At 47.1% G+C, this 20,981-nt stretch overlaps 4 protein-coding genes across 4 annotated transcripts; 1 reads left to right on the top strand and 3 right to left on the bottom strand.

Annotated features, from left to right (window-relative positions):
* Nucleotides 1-8,231: 8,231 nt before the first annotated feature.
* Nucleotides 8,232-10,937, top strand: LOC109782405 (uncharacterized). The gene is made up of 10 exons (XM_045227774.1): nucleotides 8,232-8,519; nucleotides 8,598-8,744; nucleotides 8,839-9,066; nucleotides 9,147-9,249; nucleotides 9,291-9,446; nucleotides 9,795-10,000; nucleotides 10,087-10,287; nucleotides 10,358-10,489; nucleotides 10,568-10,680; nucleotides 10,751-10,937. The coding sequence occupies exons 1-10, from the start codon at nucleotides 8,232-8,234 to the stop codon at nucleotides 10,935-10,937; spliced, it is 1,761 nt and encodes a 586-aa protein (XP_045083709.1).
* A 398-nt stretch (nucleotides 10,938-11,335) lies between these two features.
* Nucleotides 11,336-13,876, bottom strand: LOC141022070 (protein FAR1-RELATED SEQUENCE 5-like). The gene is made up of 3 exons (XM_073497952.1): nucleotides 13,066-13,876; nucleotides 12,702-12,798; nucleotides 11,336-11,405 (listed from the first exon to the last, which is right to left on the bottom strand). Exons 1-3 carry the CDS (start codon nucleotides 13,874-13,876, stop codon nucleotides 11,336-11,338), a joined length of 978 nt encoding a protein of 325 aa, XP_073354053.1.
* Nucleotides 13,877-13,974: 98 nt separating this feature from the next.
* Nucleotides 13,975-14,415, bottom strand: LOC141022071 (protein FAR1-RELATED SEQUENCE 11-like). Its single transcript, XM_073497953.1, has one exon. The coding sequence runs from the start codon at nucleotides 14,413-14,415 to the stop codon at nucleotides 13,975-13,977; it is 441 nt and encodes a 146-aa protein (XP_073354054.1).
* A 1,527-nt stretch (nucleotides 14,416-15,942) lies between these two features.
* LOC109782407 (uncharacterized) lies at nucleotides 15,943-19,062 on the bottom strand. Its single transcript, XM_020341030.3, has 3 exons — nucleotides 18,070-19,062; nucleotides 17,743-17,952; nucleotides 15,943-17,123 (listed from the first exon to the last, which is right to left on the bottom strand). The coding sequence occupies exons 1-3, from the start codon at nucleotides 19,060-19,062 to the stop codon at nucleotides 16,824-16,826; spliced, it is 1,503 nt and encodes a 500-aa protein (XP_020196619.1). The 3' UTR covers nucleotides 15,943-16,823.
* Nucleotides 19,063-20,981: the final 1,919 nt, after the last annotated feature.

A 20,981-nucleotide genomic window follows, 5' to 3' on the forward strand; every position in this document is an offset into this window, starting at 1 on the left:
AGACCAAAATCCAACCGAAAAAGCCAACCTTGGATAAGAACACTTCCACGATACCTCTTCCACCATTGGTGTCGAGATGGACACACTGATGTTGTTCCAGTTCCAACTGGCATGGAGTTTCAGCTGTAGTTTCTTAAGCACTGGTGTTACGACGTCGATGTTGTAGCATGTCGTGTCATGATCGCTAGATATATCAAGCTCCTGCAGTGTGGCTGAGTGAACAGTGATGTCGGGCGTTGATCCGGTCACCTTTAACACGCGCAGGCATGGGCAGCGGTTGAGCAAGATGCCAAGGTGAACCATGGTGCCTGAGAGGGCAGCTCCTCGAGTGCGGAGAACGCGCCGGCGTAGCATTCCTCGGGCGGCATGATGCGGTGGGAATGCATGTCCAGCTCGATCGATGTGGCGCAGTGAAAGTAAGGCAGCACAACGGTTTCTCCGCCTCCACTATAACACCCCTGGAGGGTGAAGACCAGCTCCTCCGGCGAGAGCCGCACGGCGGCACGGAGCAACGAGCTCGCGTGGGCGGCATGCCTTGCTGAAAGGCGGATGTCGACGATGGGCACCAGCGGCGAAGAAGTGAAACGGGTGAGTGCAGCATTGAAGAGGTCGAGTGCAGCTTCGATTGCGGAGGGTTCGAGGTCGCGTAAGGCGAGATCCGTGAGACCGGTCCAGAGGCCACGCCACCGGCGGGAGAGGACGCTGGTTTGCGCGGCGGCACGGACGCAACGCAGACGCACGAGTACCAGGAGAAGCATCTCATCGGGGAGAGCGCTGATGAGATCTACCCCTCCCTCTGGGCGACGCCGGGACCGAGCTCCATGCGGCGGCGGCGGCGAGCGCCCGAACCCTGATCGCGATTCCATCGGAACACCAATGGTGAATCCGTGCAACTCCGTCGCAAAAAAAGGAACGACAAAACGCAGCAGCTCAGCCGTCCCGTAGCGTCACGCAGCCCAGCTCATCATAGCCCAACTCGAAATACCCATCTTTTCTTTCATCCCGACTAGACAGAGAAAGTTGCAAAGTGCAAATGATGATCTCTCCACGTTCGGGTCAATGATTAAGGAGGTTAAAAATCTGCTAGCAACGCGGGAGTGGAAGGTGACATGGGTTCGAAGGACGGCAAATGGAGCTGCGCATATTCTAGCTAAGGTAGGAGTAGCGATTAATCATAGTATGGTCTGGGTGCACGATCCCCCAGAATGTATTTTGCAGTTGCTTTCGGCAGAAATCCCTGCCCCTTATGACTGAATAAAGTTGAAGTGAACTTCAAAAAAAAAAAGACTAGACAGAGAAAACCTATCCCTCACCAAAAAAAGAGAGAGATGGTTCATCTAAAAAAACTAGGCTTATAGTTTCCGTTATCTTCCTCATGTAAAAATTTGGATTTCGTTTTTTTTCAGCAAAATATATATTGATTTTTCACCGTGTGCTATACAAATATTCGAGCATTCTTAATATATATTTACTTAAAAAAAATAAGTTTACACTTTCGTTTGAAGAAAGAGGAAACACTTCTCGGACTTTCCGAATTAAAAAGAAACCCAACATGTGTGCTACAAGGTAAAAGGAAAACAATGTAATGAAAAAAATTAGAACATACACTCACCAAATTTGGCAAAGTATAATCCTGGCTCTCAATTATTCTATAGACAAGGTTTGGTCCCTCAGTTTTAACAAAAAAAAAATTCTAAGCCCCACATGTGTCAAAACCGTTTTGATTATGATTCCTTGCTCCACACCGGGAAAGAACACTGACCAAAAAAAGGGAAAAAAAGAGACGAAAAAGTTTAAATGAGATCAAAACAAAAAACATGTTAGGAAAAATATATGAAAGATTTCAGGAATCTTGGAAATGGAAAAAAATCACGAGTATTTGAGGACCATTGAATTTGGTAAATTTACCAAAGATTATAACATAATAAATGTAATAATTTCCTGTTTTTCTAAAATTTCTCCATTTTCCTTAATTTTTCCATTTTTTCACAAGGTTACCACATGTCCTGGCCCCATCATTAAAAATAACAGAATGAGGAAAATGTTGATCATATATACCCAAGTAGTTGATCCTTGTTACTTCTATCTCGATTTGCACACACTTCGACTCATCAAAGACCGATTACAACATGCATTGAAAAGATTTTTCATTATTAGTTGACCACCACTATTCTAAATATCTTAACATGCACACATTCATGAACCAACCTGTGGTTGTATGGTTAGGGCATGTACAACGCGGGCTCTTAGCGCGGACGCCAGGGTTAATTTCCTGGCAGTTACGTACAAATCCCACTTGAATCCAGGAAAGTTATTAGCGTCGATGCAAAAGCTTTCCCCGGGCGCTCCATCCCTTTTTCCTCCCACGCTAGCCATCGTTCTATTCTTTTTTTACTCGTGTAGCGCCTGGACTTCGCTGCTTGCGTTGGAGGCAGAGACTCTAATACGGATGCTAAACCAAAATCTATTTTTTTTATTTGCTGATAAGCGCCTGTTCAAGCGCTTGGCATTGTAGATGCCCTTAGGAGGACAATAGTATCCCCTGCCCACTAGACTTCAAGTTCCAGGCATGACATTGGTGCTCGCATTTTCCTGAATTTATTTCAGACTTCCGGCGATGTGCGTTCAATGGGAGGAGACATTCCCGTCGTCTCCGAATGCGTCCGTGCGACTTCGTCAATCTCAAGATTATGTTCGGGCTTAGTTTCTTGAAGTTGCTCATAGAGATAGGGTGTGCATGTGTACGTTCATAGGGATGAATATATGTCTGTTTGTATGAGCATCTACGTTTATACCGTGTTAAAAAAATGCACACATTTCACCTCATTAAGTAAATATCACAACATGAAAAATGTTTTCCATTACATTATCTTACTTATATTCAATATTTTTAGCAATACAATAGATATAATCTGTATTTCTAGTTCACTTCCGCTTCGGTAGACCCCCTCCAACACAAGGATGGTCAGGATTGTCCGATACCCCTTTAAAACGAAGGGCACGATGGGCATTATTTGAAAAAGAGAACGCCCGCCCACCCGCCCGCCCGCGTCGTGTACGTATAGAAATACACATAGTGTTGTTCCATTTTTTCCGTCTGGTCATCCCGCCTGCCCACGCGTAGATATTTATTAGTCCAACCGACCCGGCCGGCCACTGCGCACACGCCTACCATCGTCGTCTATCCACTCGCCCGCGATCAACGCGGCAGCTCGCGGTCAACGCGGCTGCATGGGATCTCGTCTTCCGCGCGCCGCCCCGTCCCATCTCGCGCCGCTGCCGGCCGATAGCACCTCGCCTGCCACCAGACCGCGCCGCTGCCGCACGGCAGCACTGCCGCGCCCCGCGTCTACCGCACGCCACCGCTGCCACGACCGCGCCTGCCGCACGCCCGCACTGCCGCGCCCGCGCCTGCCGCACGCCACCGCTGTTGCGGCCCGGTGCCTCCCTGCCGCAGTTTAATGCCCCGCTCCGCCCCGCCACGGCGCCTCACCTGCCGCGCATTAATTCCCGGCGGTATAAAACCCGCCCTGCGCGGCGAGTTTGGTCACACCGCCCGTCCATCCCTCCTCTCCCTCTTCACACGCGCGTTCTCTTCACCGATCTACGCGGGATGGCGTCCAGCGACTCGGACTTCGGCGGCGCGGCACCGGGCGGCGTCTGGCCTTCGAGCCTGACACAAGGGCAGACGGAAGATCTCTTCCGGTTCGGGCTGTTCGTGCCGCCGGCGGTGAAGGTGCCACGGCCGTGGAGGATCTCCGCCGACGGCTACCCCACGCAGGGCCCGCCGGCGACGAACGCCGAGCTGAGCGCGCACCCCGGTGGGCGGTTCAACCGTAAGAACCGCCGCCGATTTTGGAAGGGCAAGCGGTTCAACGACGTTATCGGCGCCTTCAGGCGCGCCACCCGTGGGCTCCCCGTCGGCGACATCACAGGCGAAGCCGGGCCCTCCGGCCTGCGCGGGCGCGGGCGCGCCCCGCCTCCTGGCCCCGCCCCACCAGCCCCGGCCGAGGCCGTGATCCCGCCGGAGGTGGCGGCGCTCCGACAGGACGGCGACCCAGAGGACACGCCCGGACTGCTCGCGGCCCTAGCGCGGTCATCGGAAGAAGCCGCCGCGGCGGCGGCGCCGGAGGCCGAGGAAGCCTCCGAGATTGCGGCCGCAATCCAGGCGGCCGAGGCGATGGCGGCGCCGCAGGCGGCGATGGCGCCGCCGGAGTGGCAGCAGGCGCCGGCGGCGGAGGAGGAAGAGGATTCGGACGACGTCCCGGTGGACTGGGACGACGTCGCGTACCGGTCCAGCAGCGACGATGATGGCGGCAACGGCCCGGGCGTGATTGACCTCGTTGATAGCGACGCCGAGTAGTTTTTTTAGTGTGTTGTTTAGGTAATTTGGTTATGTCGTTCTAAGCCTAAGTACTAGACTTTATGTACGAACTAGACTTTATGTATGAACTTATCATCATCGAGTTCGCTCGAGTATGTAAAATCTCTTATCTATGTTGAATGAAATTTGAGTGAAATTTGTTTTGTCCATTTCATTTGAGAGTATTGATTTGATGATGCATTTGTACACGAATATATGGTAAAACATAAGAAATTAGTAACGATGCTCAATGTAAAGTTACGTGATTGAATGCATGTAATGAAACGAAATTTTGCGAGTGTGTGCGCATCCCGAATTTAGTCCTGCACGCGTGATATGAACGAAATCACACAAGAAACACACGTCGCGGCACGTCCGGACAGCGGTTTAGGGTACTTTCGCCTGAAAAACCCTAGAAAATGCATCAGACGTAAAAAAATACCGAAAATTGCCGTGCGTTCTGTGGATGGTCAAGGCAACGGGTTGAAAAAGTTACGTGACGATTGACGGAGTAGAAAAAAAACCGTAGTTGGGAACCCCCTCTCCGGCAGACCGAAAAGTAGCTGGTTGCACTGGGGCTACGTGATCGCATGCATGCAAGTGGACCAAAGTGTGCGTACACGTGGGCACGGCCAACGTAGGCCCCCACGCAAGGTTGTAACGAAAACGGATACAAAACGAACGTTGCGTCACGTCCGGCCAGTGTTTTATTGATTTTTGACCGGGAAAACCATAGAAAATGCATCGAGCGTCGGAAAAATAGGCAAATTGGCGTGGACGCTGTGGATGGTGATGCCACCGTGTGGAAAAAGTTATGTGACATTTGACGGAGTAGAAAAAAAACCGTAGTTGGGAACCCCCTCTCCGGCAGACCGAAAACTAGCTGCTTGCACTGGGGCTACGTGATCACATGCATGCAAGTGGACCAAAGTGTGCGTACACGTGGGCACGGCCAACGTAGGCCCCCCACGCAAGGTTGTAACGAAAACGGATACAAAACGAACGTTGCGTCACGTCCGGCCAGTGTTTTATTGATTTTTGACCGGGAAAACCATAGAAAATGCATCGAGCGTCAGAAAAATATGCAAATTGGCGTGGGCGCTGTTGATAGTGATGCCAACGTGTGGAAAAAGTTACGTGACGTTTGACGGAGTAGAAAAAAAACCCTAGTTGGGAACCCCCTCTCCGGCAAACCGAAAACTAGCTGGTTGCACTGGGGCTACGTGATCGCATGAATGCAAGTGGACCAAAGTGTGCGTACATGTGGGCACGGCCAACATAGGCCCCCACGCAAGGTTGTAACCAAAACGGATACAAAACGAACGTTGCGTCACGTCCGGCCAGTGTTTTATTGATTTTTGACCGGGAAAACCATAGAAAATGCATCGAGCGTCGGAAAAATATGCAAATTGGCGTGGGCGCTGTGGATGGTGATGCCAACGTGTGGAAAAAGTTACGTGACGTTTGACGGAGTAGAAAAAAAACCGTAGTTGGGAACCCCCTCTCCGGCAGACCGAAAAGTAGCTGGTTGCACTGGGGCTACGTGATCGCATGCATGCAAGTGGACCAAAGTGTGCGTACACGTGGGTACGGCCAACGTAGGCCCCCACGCAAGGTTGTAACGAAAACGGATACAAAACGAACGGTGCGTCACGTCCGGCCAGTGTTTTATTGATATTTGACCGGGAAAACCATAGAAAATGCATCGAGCGTCGGAAAAATATGCAAATTGGCGTGGGCGCTGTGGATGGTGATGCCAACGTGTGGAAAAAGTTTCGTGACGTTTGACGGAGTAGAAAAAACCGTAGTTGGGAACCCCCTCTCCGGCAGACCGAAAACTAGCTGGTTGCACTGGGGCTACGTGATCGCATGCATGCAAGTGGACCAAAGTGTGCGTACACGTGGGCACGGCCAACGTAGGCCCCCACGCAAGGTTGTAACCAAAACGGATACAAAACGAACGTTGCGTCACGTCCGGCCAGTGTTTTATTGATTTTTGACCGGGAAAACCATAGAAAATGCATCGAGCGTAAAAAAATACCGAAAATTGCCGTGCGTTCTGTGGATGGTCAAGGCAACGTGTGGAAAAAGTTACGTGACGTTTGACGGAGTAGAAAAAAAACCGTAGTTGGGAACCCCCTCTCCGGCAGACCGAAAAGTAGCTGGTTGCACTGGGGCTACGTGATCGCATGCATGCAAGTGGACCAAAGTGTGCGTACACGTGGGCACGGCCAACATAGGCCCCCACGCAAGGTTGTAACCAAAACGGATACAAAACGAACGTTGCGTCACGTCCGGCCAGTGTTTTATTGATTTTTGACCGGGAAAACCATAGAAAATGCATCGAGCGTCGGAAAAATATGCAAATTGGCGTGGGCGCTGTGGATGGTGATGCCAACGTGTGGAAAAAGTTACATGACGTTTGACGAAGTAGAAAAAAACTGTAGTTGGGAACCCCCTCTCCGGCAGACCGAAAACTAGCTGGTTGCACTGGGGCTACGTGATCGCATGCATGCAAGTGGACCAAAGTGTGCGTACACGTGGGCACGGCCAACGTAGGCCCCCACGCAAGGTTGTAACGAAAATGGATACAAAACGAACGTTGCGTCACGTCCGGCCAGTGTTTTATTGATTTTTGACCGGAAAAACCATAGAAAATGCATCGAGCGTCGGAAAAATATGCAAATTGGCGTGGGCGCCGTGGATGGTGATGCCAACGTGTGCAAAAAATTACATGACGTTTGACGGAGTGAAAAAAATATGTATCAATCAATGTATTTTCGATATTGGATGTTTTAAAAAACGATAGCAAGTAATGATTGGGAAAAAACTAATGAATGGGTTGTTAGAAAAAAATTTAATAGATAGGCCCCGCGTATACATGCATATCCATCGGGGGTCAAAGCCCTAGTGGACGCCGCCTCCACGCCTCCACGATCGCCAGTCCACGCCGCCTCAACGCCTCCACGCCACCTCCACGATCGCCTCCCCCAACGCCATCTACGGCCGACGCTGCCCCCGACGCCACCTCACGCCGCCTCCACGATCGCCTCCCCCGACGCCGTCAGCGGCCGACGCCACCTCACGCCGACGGCACGATTGCCTCCCCCAACGCCATCTGCGGCCGACGCCACCCCCGACGCCACCTCACGCCAACGCCATCTGCCACCGACGCCAGCTCACGCCGACGCACCAGACAGCGACTGCCCCGACGCCATCTGCGGCCGACGCCGTCGCCCCCGTCGCCACGTAACACCGACGCCCCCAACTTGGTAAACACAGATTCGGACCTACTTGCATGTTTCATGTGCTTTATCATAGATCATAGATCATGTGCCGACGCCCCCAACATTATGAATTTTGTTTGCAGGTTGCGACCGACGCCATCTGCCACCAACGCCACCGTGCCGTCGTCCCCCAGGGCCGGCCCTGATCCCATGGCACGAGGTACTATGCATTCATCATGTTTATCATGTACCCATATATAGTAGCTAACATTATTTTTGCTCCTATTCCTAGCGACGGTGGAGTACGGAGATATTTTTTGTTCGGTTGAGAAGTGGTGTCTCTTGGTCAGCAAACTAAACTCTAGGCAGAAAAAGCGTTTTGCAAGCACTAGTCTGGAAAAAATGCTGATGATTCCTAGTGTGCTCATGCGAAAATGTTTGCTCAAGTTCATTATTAAATCATATGCGTTGGACACAAAAAGGTTCATCATGCCATCAAAAAATGGTGCGATATCATTGCGCACCGAAGATGTGTTTGACATTTTCGGGCTACAGAACAAGGGCAAAGATGCCATGAAAGCGCTAGGAAAAGGGGGGTTAAAGGCGAAGGTAAGGTGCCTAGTCGCTTTCTAGATTCCAATATGGGGGAAATGATGATAGACTCGCTGATTGAGAACATCGTTGCCAGTGGCACGTACGATGATGATTTTCTCCATAGAATTGTTCTGGTTCTTCTAGGCACGGTTCTTGCACCGCAGTCCACGAAAGAAGTTCCTAATGCTTATTACAAGTTAGTGCACGATGTGGAGGCCATCAAAGCATTTAATTGGAACGCGTTTACTTTACGCGTTTGCATTGAAGGCTTCACAAAGACCTTATCAGATCTTACAAAATTTACTTGGCCGATCGGAAACCTTGCCCTCCTACAGGTAAATCTTATGTTATATTTGTTTCTTTCGAACTATAGTTTGTGAAAAAAATTGCTAATATACTTCATGTTCATGCAGTACTTGTTTTGGGAGAAAGTGCAGCCACTGGATGATGAGGCATTTGATCCATTGGCTCATGAATATCCGTTGATGCTTAATTGGTCAGAAGATGAGGCTAAGAAGCGTGACGCGTACGACACGTCATACGGCCGTGGTAATGGGACGGTAAGTTACTATTAATATGTTACTATTTCGTACTGCATGCACTTATGTTACTATTTATATGTTGAGAAATTTATATTGATTTTACCTGTCACAGATTGATGACGTGATAAGTGAGAAGTACAGGCATACATTAATTGCTCAGCAAGGAAGAAAGGCGGAGGAAGAATTAGAGCAAGAAATAGAGCAAGAAGATCGTGCCCAAAAAAAGAAAGATAATAGAGATGAGGCTTCATCGAGCAGGGATAGTACATTAGATCAAGTGATGAAATACATCAAAGATATGCAAAAAGAAATTAGACTTCTCCCTCAGAAATGTGCGGAGGTAATATCAGTGATGTTCAGTTTACATTGGATTATTCATAATTTATGCATGTAGTTAATGCTTTCGATGTGTCATTGCAGATAGTAGTGGAGAAGCTGGAGAAGAAAGGTCTTGTATTCAAGCCAAACAAGGGGTCTGATGATGATATTGAGTTTGTGGAGCATAGTGAAGACTGGTGGGGAAGTATGGTCCATCAAAATACAAATCATCAAAATATTGGACAGATGTAAAATCAACTCCTGCAAAAGAAGATATGGACAACAGGGTGGACGCATCCTTCACCACTGGGAACGGGAATAAATTGGCACGTGAGAAAGGTGTGCATCACAGCACACCTGGTACAGGAGATGAAGGAGACCCCTTCGTTATTGAGGACAATGGTAATTCACCCAACCCATCTCTTGCGACGGTAGACACGAATGACTTTCCGGCTATTACTTCAACCCCCAAGAATATGAATGAAGTGTCAGACAGGTCTAGCGCCGATAAATCCGAGGAGATTAGTATGGATAGTCTGAACACCCGTATTAAAAATGCGAAAGAAAATGGCACTCCGGAGAATGATGGGAAACGCAAGAGGAAACAGTCAAAATATTGTCTTTCACCTTACTAGCAGAACGGTGGACGTAAACGTGCAAAGAAAAGTAAGTGCTAGGTAATTTATTCTTGCAACATACTTCTGTACTTGCATTCACACTTTATTAACTCATTGTTTCTTACTATTTTAGGTCTGTTTGGTATAAGAGCTGCTATGATTAATACTGATTACATTAATGAGGATCATATAGAGGCCGCGAAGGTTTATATCCGGACACTGGCAGACTCAGAGAAGCTTTGCAGCAAAACTGTCGTGCACATGACGGGAATTGGTGGGGAAACATGTACACCTGAAATGCTTGAAGCCATCATTTCGAAAAAGTGGTTGCATGGCGGTGTAAGTATTGTCAATAATTTATTAAGTTGTACATGTCATATACATAAATTATCTAATAGGCGTATTGATGTTATGTTATTTTGTAGGTCATCAATAGTTATTGCAACCTTATGCAGACCCATAATCCTCGAGTTGACCGTCACATATTATCATCTTGGGTGTCCCATTGGCTTATTCTTCGTGCTGATGGAAAGGTTAACAACTCTAAGAGGCATTTTATGGATCACTTCACAAACCAAAGTAAAATGGTGTCTAGAGTTAGTGAAGAGTATTTCATCAAAGATAAGGTACTTCAGTTTAGTATGATCATTCGTAGTACATCTGTGTGTACACCAACATGAATAAACTTTGTTGTAGGCATACTTTCCTTTTCATGTGGAACAAAATCATTGGATAACAGTTCTTATGCACAACAAGAAAAAAGAGTTTCAAGTTTTAAACTCTACTGGTAAATGCAGCAAAAGAGTTCTTGCAAAGATTGCTAAGCTGGTAAGCTTGCAACGTTACATAAAATAATATATAGTTATTCGAAACGTACTTCATATGAATTTGTCATTTTTATTTCAGAGGGCAGAAATAGCAAATGATACAAAGGAGGTGAATGCTCTTATTGAAACGGAACATCCTGACGTATCATCCTGGCCAATAAGGGAGTACGATATGCCGTCACAAACAGACGGGTATGTTCCAAATGTTTAATTAGTATGTACTTGTCTGATCCATCAATAATTGACTTGTGGTTTCTTGCAGAGTCTCTTGTGGTCTTTTCGTGGTGAAATGCGTTCAAAACTGGGACGGAGATGATTGGACATTTGAGTTCGATCAAGATGAGGTTAATGCTTCAAGGGGACGCATTCTAGCTGAAATACTTTTTTCAGAATGCAACACGAAGGAAGTAGTGAAAGAGAAGATCCTCAAGATCATGGAGAAGAAATGAGTCGGAGGATGGGGTGTTGGCTATTATCTCCACTAAATAAACGTGCCGTTGTCGGTACTTGATACAATTTACATATTAAGACATCTCATTATTTGTAGTGGTCGGTATTTTCTACAATATCACTCATATCTGCGGCATGGTTTAGCATGTTTCGCAACTAAATAAATGTGATGTGGTCTGCTACAATATCACTCTTATTTGCCCATTGTGGGTGATGATTTTTGAACATGTTATATTCGCACTTTGTATTATGCACTGTTTGCCATTTTCAATGTTGGCTAATATTATCCACTGTTTCCCATTTTAACTTTGTATGTACTGCCATTTCTTTGTCATACTTCCTGTATTCCAATGATCCTTTGTATGTCAGCTTTGTAATCCCACATAAAAAGTGGTGGTCAGTGCGGGCAGTCCCACAAACGTCCAGCGGACTGACCATTTGCATCCTGACCGGCCGGCAGCTCCTTTCTGTGCAAGTAGTTAAGTTACAAGAAATGTCCAAAAGAAAAGTTATAAAAAATGCCCAACCACCGCTGCTGGGCCCATAGTAGCTTACAGAACGTACCCAAATCAAGCCCAAAGGCGACTCGGGCGGCTGATCGAGCCCACTAGCAGGCCCAGCAACGGGGTCCAACGGGGCACAGGAGAGTAGTAACAGAGGAGTTCGAAACAGGGGGCGGAGGCAGCTATTTAAGCCGCTCCTCGCGCCCCCCCGCTTCCGAGGTGGTACTAAAGATGGTGCCCCCATTGCGCCCAACGCTGCACGCGGTCGCCGCAAGGCTCAGGAGGCCTAATTTGCGTTGTCTCGGGCCGGCCCAGTTTGGCCCAATGAAGGCACGCCGCCACTGGCCCCCTCCCCCGGCCCACGCCCCCTCCCGTTGCCTGCGCGGGGCACCATCGCCGTTTTTAGTCCCACCTCGGAGCCGGGAGGTCGCGAGGAGCGGCTTAAATAGCTGCCTCCGCCCCCTGTTTCGAACTCCTCTGTTACTACTCTCCTGTGCCCCGTTGGACCCCGTTGCTGGGCCCGCTAGTGGGCTCGATCAGCCGCCCGAGTCGCCTTTGGGCTTGATTTGGGTACGTTATGTAAGCTACTATGGGCCCAGCAGCGGTGGTTGGGCTATTATTTTGTAACTTCACTTTTTGAAAAAAAATTGACAGAAAGGAGCGGCTGGAAACAGCAGCAAACAACAAACAAAATCATCATCTTGCCCAGGTAGTACAACATATATGCCCAGATAGCAAACAACAAACAAAATCATCATCATGCCCAGGTAGTATAACATATGCAATGTCATCTCCAAATTTATTACATAAATCTTTTGACAAAACATAAACAAATATCTTATCAAGTTTTCTTGCACACACGTACGAATAGAAAACAACATAGGTTCATGCGACCACTTTTATTCTTCCTACAAACCTAGCCGCATCTCTACGCCCAGTTCCTCAACAAAACATAAAGAAATGGGTGAGCAAATATAGTTGGTAAAATCAAAGTAGCAACATAACAAAAATAAGAAGATAACATCTTACTTCTCGTTCAAATGACATGTAGCCTTATTATGACCTGGGAGACTACACAGACTGCACAAAGGACCACTTTTCTTCTCTCTAAAATCTTTTGGCCTACCATTCTTTGTAACGTCGGGGCCCCCCTTTGACCGCCCCTTCTTAGGTGCACCCTTCGTCGAAACTTTCTGAGGATCACCAATACCAGGCTCAACTTGTTGTGCCTGACTTGCCTCCTTCTTAAGCATAGCATACCTTCTACTTCCTATAAGTTCCTCCTCTGAAATCTTTTTCTGCGCTATTATGTTGTCCAGACACTTCATCAACTCGTCGAACAAGAAGGGATCATTTGCTGCAACATGAGCAGCTTCTGCGGTTTTAATGGTTATTGCACTATACCGTTCTCTCTCCAATGGCCCTGACCAACCCCATCCAAACATATCACTCTTCCGCTGCACAGGCAACCCATCTCTCGCATGTTTGGACAACCGATGCAGGACACAACACTTTGGTATTTCAGTTAAGTTCAGATGATGGAGAACAAACAGAATGTGTTTGCATGGCAGCCCTTTCCGAACCATCCTAAGACAACTGCATGTAATAGTTTCTTCTGAGTTACCTGGTTCATAAACAACATTGTACCTGAACTTGTGGTTATCCTTCCATGTCACCATGAATGTCTGACGCCCAATTCCCATGAGCGTCTCAAATATCTCCAGCTGACCCATCTTATGCAAATCATCTTGCAGGATGTAGAAATTAGCAGGTGTGAATACTTTGGCGGCATGCTCCTCAAGGGACTTATATTCAGTAACCGATGGTGGTTCCTTCTGGAATGCCTCGCAGTCATCGTACGCCTCATTCTCACGCAGGCGAACTATACAGTTCTCATAATGCACCACCAAATCAACAATTGTCATACCGTAGTCCAGGTGAAGGTGAAGGCAGGAGTTGAGGCTTTCACTCCTCTGGTTACTTCGCATACCAAGGAAAAACCCATCGGAAAGATATGAAGCTACCCAAAGTCTCCTCTTCCTGTACATCCTGTCAAGCCACTCTTCAGTTCTATCCGTCTTCCACTTATCATAGAAAGCTTTCCATCTCTGCTCAAAGTTCGCTTGAGAGGTGGCATAGTACAGGAGCGATCTGAACTCATCCAGTGACTTGTAATGCAGGTGCCTCTGCATATTTTTCTCAATATGCCAGGAGCAAAGACGATGGAAAACATCTGTAAGGACAGTCCGAATAGCCCGGATCATTGCAGCGTCACCGTCTGTGATTATTGACTTTGGCTTCACCTGACAGTTTGCCTTCATAAATGTCTGCAGCAGCCACACGTATGTCCCTTCCGTCTCGTCAGCAATGATGGCACAACCAAACATTGTGGTGCAACGGTGGTTGTTAACTCCGACAAAGGGGACGAACGGCATACCGTATCTGTTCATCTTATACGTGCTATCAAACACGACCACATCTCCGTAGTCCTGATAGTCCCTCCGCGACTGTGGATCGCACCAGAACATACTCTTCAGTCGCCCTTCCTTGTCACACACATACTCAAAAAAAACTCAGGGTCCTTCTCCTTCCTGCTCCTCATAATGCCAACTGCCGTCTCTGCATCACCCTTCGCAATGAGCTTCATTTTTTCTCTGCAACAAAGATTGTAAATGTCCCTCCTGATAAGCCCGCACTTATCGTACGAACCGTATCTACTGATGAAGTTGTCCATTATAATATGCTTTCTTATCCCGGCCACTTCCATCGCCAATATCTCGGCCCTCTGGCCATCTCCAATCCGTCTGTGTGACCACAAAAAACAAACCTCGTCGGGCCGAGCCATCGTGTGGTTGTGATCATCCACGAATGATGCGACGAACCAAATGCCACGTTCTCTGTCCAGCTTCACCACCATATGTGCACCGCAGTCGCAACGAGTCTCCGGTCGAAGCCTGCGCTTGCGGCCCTCCATGGTTATGAACTTGCTCTGCCTTCTCCCTGCCCTGGAGCAAAGAAACCGCCGGTACCGTATCATTCCCGAAGCACCTCGTTTCACCTTCTGTTTCCTGATGCTAAACCCGTGCTCTCTGGCGTGATTGTTGTAGAATATGTATGCATCCCCTTGCGACCGAAAGGTCATAGCCATGACCTTCCAATGTGTCTCAGGCATCTTCTGCTGCCTTTAGAGCCTCCTCAATATCGATCTCTCCCTCATCGTGATCAACGCTAGGACCATCTGACTCCTCCTACAACATTCATTTGAAAATATATATGTCAATTATTATCATTTAAATCATAGTATTGATCGATGTACCTAACCTAGCTCAAGTTATCTGCAAATGATTCCTGCCAACTATGTTGCACATTGTCAACATCCACATCTTCCTGCAAATTTGTACACAAAGATATATAGTTAGCCATGCCATACTTTGCAAATTCAAAAATAAAATCAAAATATACGCCACTTATGTTTTCACTATCTGCGCCATGTTCATTATTATGAAAATCATCCGGAGGTAAGATATCATATGACGAGACTGAATCATTGTCGCTGCTGTCATCATCTTCGTTCAAATTTTCGTTATCAGTCTTAGTCACCTTATCAGTATCATTCTCGTCCCTCCCGAATACGGATTCTTTCTCCATGTCAACACGCCTAACTCACAGAACTGCAAAACATTTGAAGTGTTGATTACAACAAGGACAAAAACTCATGTTGGTTTGCAAAAAAAGAGAAAGACGTGTAATCCATGAACCCAACAGCTACCATGAATTTTTTCTTAATGCAATGGTTCAAACAACACTTTTTAGTGTTGTGTGAAACAACTAGTTGAGGTTGCCCAGCGGTGTGTGCATATTGTGTGATGTCGTCATGAAAAAAATATAGCGTTCTTTAAATTAAGCCTGCCCTCCACTTACATCCTAGATTCGCCACTTAACTAGCCCTAACTTCCATCCATCATGCCCGCTAGGTTTAGATGACAAACCTTGCCCTGCGGTGTAGGCGTCGCCGGCGTTCGACGACGGCAGCTGTCCCCGCCTTGAATCTAGCAGCCGACGACGTGCACGACGAGCCACCGGCCGGATGTTTGGCAGGATCCGCGACAGGGGGTGGGGAGAGTGGTGCGGACGCGGCGTGGCACGTCAGGCCCTTCACGTCCGGGAGGTGGATGATGACGGAGAGATGCGGCGACGCACGCCGTTGGGACGGCGACGGCTGCGTTGGACGGGGTCGGAGGGCGGCGATCCGCGGCGGTGGCGATCGGATGGGGCGGGCGAGTAGACGGGGTGGGCAGGCGAGTAGACGGGCCTTCACGTCCGGGTGGTGGACGATGACGGTGAGATGCGGCGACGCACGCCGTTGGGACGACGACGGCGGCGTCGGACGGGCTCGGACGGCGGCGGCGGACGGGGTAGGAGGGCGGCGATCGGATGGGCCGGGCGAGTAGACGGAGTGGGCGGGCGAGTAGATCGTGCTGACATTTTGTTTGTGTTTTTTTTTTGCATGCACGCGGTCTACGTACGCCATTCACAATTGTATAATACGAGGTGGGCATACCCTTCTTTCGTATGACCATTCTGCCCTTCTACGTTTTGTTGTTGGGGGGGGGGGGGGGGGTGTCTACCGAAGCAAGGCCCTTTCTAGTTTTAGTTCATACATTATTAATCCACCCAGCAAAAGATCAATTTCCTCTTCTTCCTCCACAATTTCTTACATAATCATCCTTCGGAACCATTGGGTGCGCCATGCTCCCTGGGTCTCAATCCAAAGTGTTGTGGTATATTCACCTTCACACACGTGTCGGTGAAAAGCTTAAATAGTGGTAAATGGATAGAACAATTGTTGTTGGCTAATGTTAAAAAGAGTGTGGCGAATGTCTGGCACCTACCTACCTTGAGCGATCGCTTTCAAGGGCGTGGTTTCAGTGAGGAGAGCATGTCCATGATCTAAGCAAGAATCTGAACATGCTAGTTATATGTGACTATGAGGACAACCTGTTGCACTCTGACACGATCGCCACCCTGAACAATATATATCTCTTGCGATATGGTGTACACTGCTAGATTGCGATGCATCCTTTTAGGTGTATACAGCAGGTCGCTCAAGAGCATGCCAACAAATGCAAAAATGGAAAGGGATACTTTCTTCTAACTAAGAATAAAAGGAGCTGAACAGAACTATATAATTCTCAGCTTTTGTAGGTAACATATTTCAAGTCATTGCATCAGTTTTGGTTCTGACAGTGCCCAGTCAAGGATAAAGATTACATAGTTGCATATTTTTCACTTAATAAATACAAAATATGAGATTAGGATAACAAAATATAGTCTTGTATCCCCGTCACTCAAACAATCTTGTTGCATTATGGAGCATGCTAGCTAATCAGATGGTGGCAGAACCAGTTCAGCGGAGCTGAAATAGACATAGCCCTTCACAGCAGGATACGCCAAGATAGCGTTGTAGATTTTCTTGGTGCAACCTCCAAACTCAGGCACCAATTTCACAGCCACTCTGTTAAGCATTGGTGAAGATCTGAGTATCAGTTCTAAGAAATCATGTTCATGATCTTCTCCACTGAAGCCGTCGATGTGTGCTTCTTCAAGACGGGTCAACGAGATACTTTGGCATCTCCAATTCTTTGGCTCGTCACAAGGACAATTTTCTGGGCATGGTTGTTTCTCCTGAAGAAAATGAAGAGTATTAACATGCATTTTCTTTATGCTCCAGAGTTGAGACATTATCTCAAGGCTACCTTGTCTTGGATTTTCTGTATGTGTTTTCGTCCCTCCCAAATTACTTGTCTTGGATTTGTTTCAATATGGATGTATCTAAAACTAAAACTATATCGATGCAAAAAAAAACTATATATACTATGTATGCCTCCGTCAAAAAGGAAAAAAGAACTTGCAACGTAATGTCTAGGCATATCCCAAGAAAAAGAAGAAAGACCATGTAATTTGCAATGTGTATGCCTCTGATAAAACAAAAAAACATCTAGGGTGTAATGTGTACACCTCCCGAAAGAAAAAGAAAAACAAGTATATTGCATAATGTGTACACCTCCTACAAGAAAAGAAAGAACATGTACTGTATAATGTTTGTGCCTCCCACGAGAGAGAGAGACAAATAGAACATGTACAGCCTCTGCCCCAAATTACATGTCTTAGATCTGTCTATACAAATCTAAGACAAGTAATTTGGGACGCAGAGAGTACCATATAATGTGTATGTCTCCAACAAGAAAACACCATGTGCATACCATGTTTGCAAGATGTAGAAGCAGGGGAGGAGAATTACCGAGTGGCAAGGTGCTATGTCGATTACTAGCCTTGTCGTAGCGGCACAAATGTGATGCAACCCAAAGAGACGCCACACAAGCGCTCCGAAAACATGCCCACCCGTATCAATATATAGCTCCAACACAGACAAGTTGGAAACTGGAAGGTTCTCTATCTCTTGTGAAAACTGCACCTCTTGTGCAAAGTCCATGTAATCATACAATTGATCCTGCAAAACAAAAGAATGTGGCAGGATATGATTGATGCATATAAAACGAATAAATAAAAGCATGAAGGGATATAAATTCAGTACATTGGGTAATTAAGACAGAAAAGAGACACGTACAATGGCACATATATCCAAAGAGAGGACATGATCAACAGAAGGAACGTCTGTAAAGCTGTCTGCCGACCCTAAGTCCATGCTCCCGAGACGCCAAAAACCAAACAGAAGACTTGTCTCTGAAAAATAGCGCCTCCACACGACCTTCTCCACCATTGGCGCCGAGATGGACACTCTGAGGTCTGTGTGGCCGTCAATTCTCAATTCCAACTGCTTAAGGTTGGGCGTCACGATATCGATGCTACTGATCCGTAGGAGGTGGCTACGGACATCAATTGTCCGCAGTGACACCGAGTGGACCTTGATGTCGGATGTAGGTACGACCACATTGAGCACTCGTAGACGCGGGCAGTGGGTGAGCAGGGTATCAATGTCGACGATGGCGTCCCTGAGGGACAGCCTCTCGAGCGCGGAGAACTCGCCAGCCGGCAGCTGTGTGAAGCAGATATTGTTGTCCGACTTGATCTCGATTGACAGGGCGCGCCGGAAGCAGGGCAGGTGCAGCTCCGTTTTCTTGAACCTGTCATGTTGGTAACTGAAGAGGAGCTCCCGCGGCGAGATCCTAGCCACGGCGTCGAGGAGTTGGCCCAAACAACCATCATCAGTACGGTGGATCGGAGGGATGTCGATGTCGAGCGTGGCGGGCACCGAAGGCGAAGAAGCCAACCGGGCGAGCACGGCCTTGATCTTGACAGGCGCGACGCCACGGAAGGTGAGATCGGGGAGGTAGGTCCAGAGGCCTCGCCAGCGGCGCGAGAGGATGCTGGTGCGCGCGGCGCTGCGGGCGCAGCGTAGGCGCGCGAGGACCATGAGGAGCATCTCGTCGGGGAGGGCACTGAGGGGGTCATCAGCTCCTCCGCATGGACTACGCAGGGAGCGAGCCCGACATGGCTGCGACGAGCGCCGGGCACGACGCCCCGATCGCAGCTCCATCATGCGAAAGCGATCCGTCTCCTCCGCCATGCCTTCAAGATCCGGCGGCTTGGTATCTTCCATGGATGATCTGTACGTGAGGAACCGTAGTATAGGGGGAAAAGGGTTTGGTCAAATTCAGAAGTGACGAACACTTGGATTCTTGTAAGTACCTAGGGCAAAATTCCAAGTCTGATTTCCCTTATACTACCTAACTGAAGAAAAGTTTGATCCAAAAAAAAAAAAAACTGAAGAAAAGTTTGATCCAAAAAAAAAACTGAAGAAAAGTTTGATCCAAAAAAAAAAAACTGAAGAAAAGTTTGATCCAGCCAACTCCCAAGGCGATGAACACTTCGATCCGAAATATAGGGTGCTACTGCCACGGTAGCTGGATCTATCTTCTATTATATACTAAAAGAAAAATACGGATTAAAAATAGAGGAATATCCTAGAAATTGCCACGATAATCAGAAATATCGGACCGTCTATTTGATACATCGACGAACCACGTCCATCCATCTTTGTAATTTAATTTTAGACACAAAAGTTAAATAAAATTACCCACCTTTGCCACTAAGTAAAATAACCCTTTATTTCAGGTCAAAAAACCTTTCCTAAAAATCTTCAGATGCAACCCGAGTCATCCCCAAATCGTTGCGTTCGCCTAGCTTCTTCTCAGGCCGCCGCCGCTGCGTTCGTTCATACAATCATACCAGCCAATTGATCGATTGGGAGTCCACTGCTCGCCGCGTTAGCCTAGTTTCTCCTCATACTACGATCGCCACCGCAGTTCGTCCGAACCTACGGCTGGTCGATCAGGCGTCTACGCGTGCGCAGATTTTTATAGAGCGGGGAGCTAACAACGCCGGCAATAACTGGGCATGCCAAGGGTCACTACGTCGAGGACGCACTAACATCCACGTCGGCTTCCGATCAGGCAGCGGCAAACGGTCAGCCTGGTGCATGTAATTAAGCAGCATGCGTGATCTGAGCGCAGGTTCGCACCTTGATCATCTCCTGTCCTTTCTGTCACGTACGGGAGAATGTTAATTTGGAGCACCTACACTAATTATGCACACACGATGTGTGCATATGCAGCATCCATGCATTTTGTCTTTTGCGGTTTACGCACGCCTGCATCCTATATATGCATGTATGCATCTCTTCTCTCACTTTTTATGGTCACCAAAATCGTTTATTAGGTATAGCATAAAAAATACAAAGTACATAGATTTACTTTTCAATAAAGCATATCACATAATAAAAAACTTAGGCATGAAAAATTATAATTTTAACAATGAGAAGGCAGTAAGTCACTAGAAGATTCTTAGTGTTTCTAATCATCTTCGTGGGTATGATTTGCAACTTAGCTTACAAATGTTCATTTAAGCAGGCAACCACTAAAACCGTATCTCTATTATTTGATGATTTCCATGTCTCAGATCTTAAATTCAAATGGAGTCGAAATAGGAACACATCAATGGGTTAATAGGATGGCCACACTTTTGTGAAGGTGGACCACTGATCGTAAGTTTTAATGGGGCTATTCATTATACATCAAATCAGCTTCAATTAACTAACTAATGATCAACTATGTATGTGTTGTTCCTACAAATCTATAGTCCTTATAGGTTGGAACTCCATGTTCGCCCAAATAATATAATTAAGCAACATGCTTTTAATGCATGGTTTATTTTAAGCCAAGACTTACAATTAACTATTTTGTACAGTTTTGTTCCTATCGTCTTTATGAATATTTGGGGGTAGAAGATTCAATAAAATAAGCTAACATCATTGTTTTGATTCACACTATTGGAGATAGGGCAATTAAGAGATACTTTGGCTACCCTGCAACCTCCATGATGTATAATTATATAAATAAGACTCACGATGAGTAGGAAGGGAACCTACAGATTATATATGGCCGTTCTTTAAGGCTAGAAATTAATACTTTGTCGTTACCTCATGATATAAAAAATTGCTAAATAAATTAGAGTTCGTTC

The sequence above is a fragment of the Aegilops tauschii genome, chromosome 4 (genome assembly GCF_002575655.3).
Source record: "Aegilops tauschii subsp. strangulata cultivar AL8/78 chromosome 4, Aet v6.0, whole genome shotgun sequence".
Lineage (NCBI taxonomy): Eukaryota > Viridiplantae > Streptophyta > Magnoliopsida > Poales > Poaceae > Aegilops > Aegilops tauschii.

Bases quoted from the DNA above. Each gene is read 5' to 3' on its own strand.
- LOC109782405 (XM_045227774.1), top strand. From the start codon at position 8,232: ATGGGGGAAATGATGATAGACTCGCTGATTGAGAACATCGTTGCCAGT. The intron at 8,520-8,597 runs GTAAATCTTATG...ATGTTCATGCAG, and splicing joins GAAACCTTGCCCTCCTACAG to TACTTGTTTTGGGAGAAAGT. The intron at 10,001-10,086 runs GTAAGTATTGTC...GTTATTTTGTAG, and splicing joins AAAAGTGGTTGCATGGCGGT to GTCATCAATAGTTATTGCAA.
- LOC109782407 (XM_020341030.3), bottom strand. From the start codon at position 19,062: ATGGAAGATACCAAGCCGCCGGATCTTGAAGGCATGGCGGAGGAGACG. The intron at 17,953-18,069 runs GTACGTGTCTCT...TTTGTTTTGCAG, and splicing joins CTTTGGATATATGTGCCATT to GATCAATTGTATGATTACAT. The intron at 17,124-17,742 runs GTAATTCTCCTC...TTTCTTCAGGAG, and splicing joins ACATAGCACCTTGCCACTCG to AAACAACCATGCCCAGAAAA.
- LOC141022071 (XM_073497953.1), bottom strand. From the start codon at position 14,415: ATGGAGGGCCGCAAGCGCAGGCTTCGACCGGAGACTCGTTGCGACTGC.
- LOC141022070 (XM_073497952.1), bottom strand. From the start codon at position 13,876: ATGCCGTTCGTCCCCTTTGTCGGAGTTAACAACCACCGTTGCACCACA. The intron at 12,799-13,065 runs GTAACTCAGAAG...CTCATGTTGCAG, and splicing joins CAATGTTGTTTATGAACCAG to CAAATGATCCCTTCTTGTTC. The intron at 11,406-12,701 runs GTATGCTATGCT...CTACTTGCACAG, and splicing joins GAACTTATAGGAAGTAGAAG to AAAGGAGCTGCCGGCCGGTC.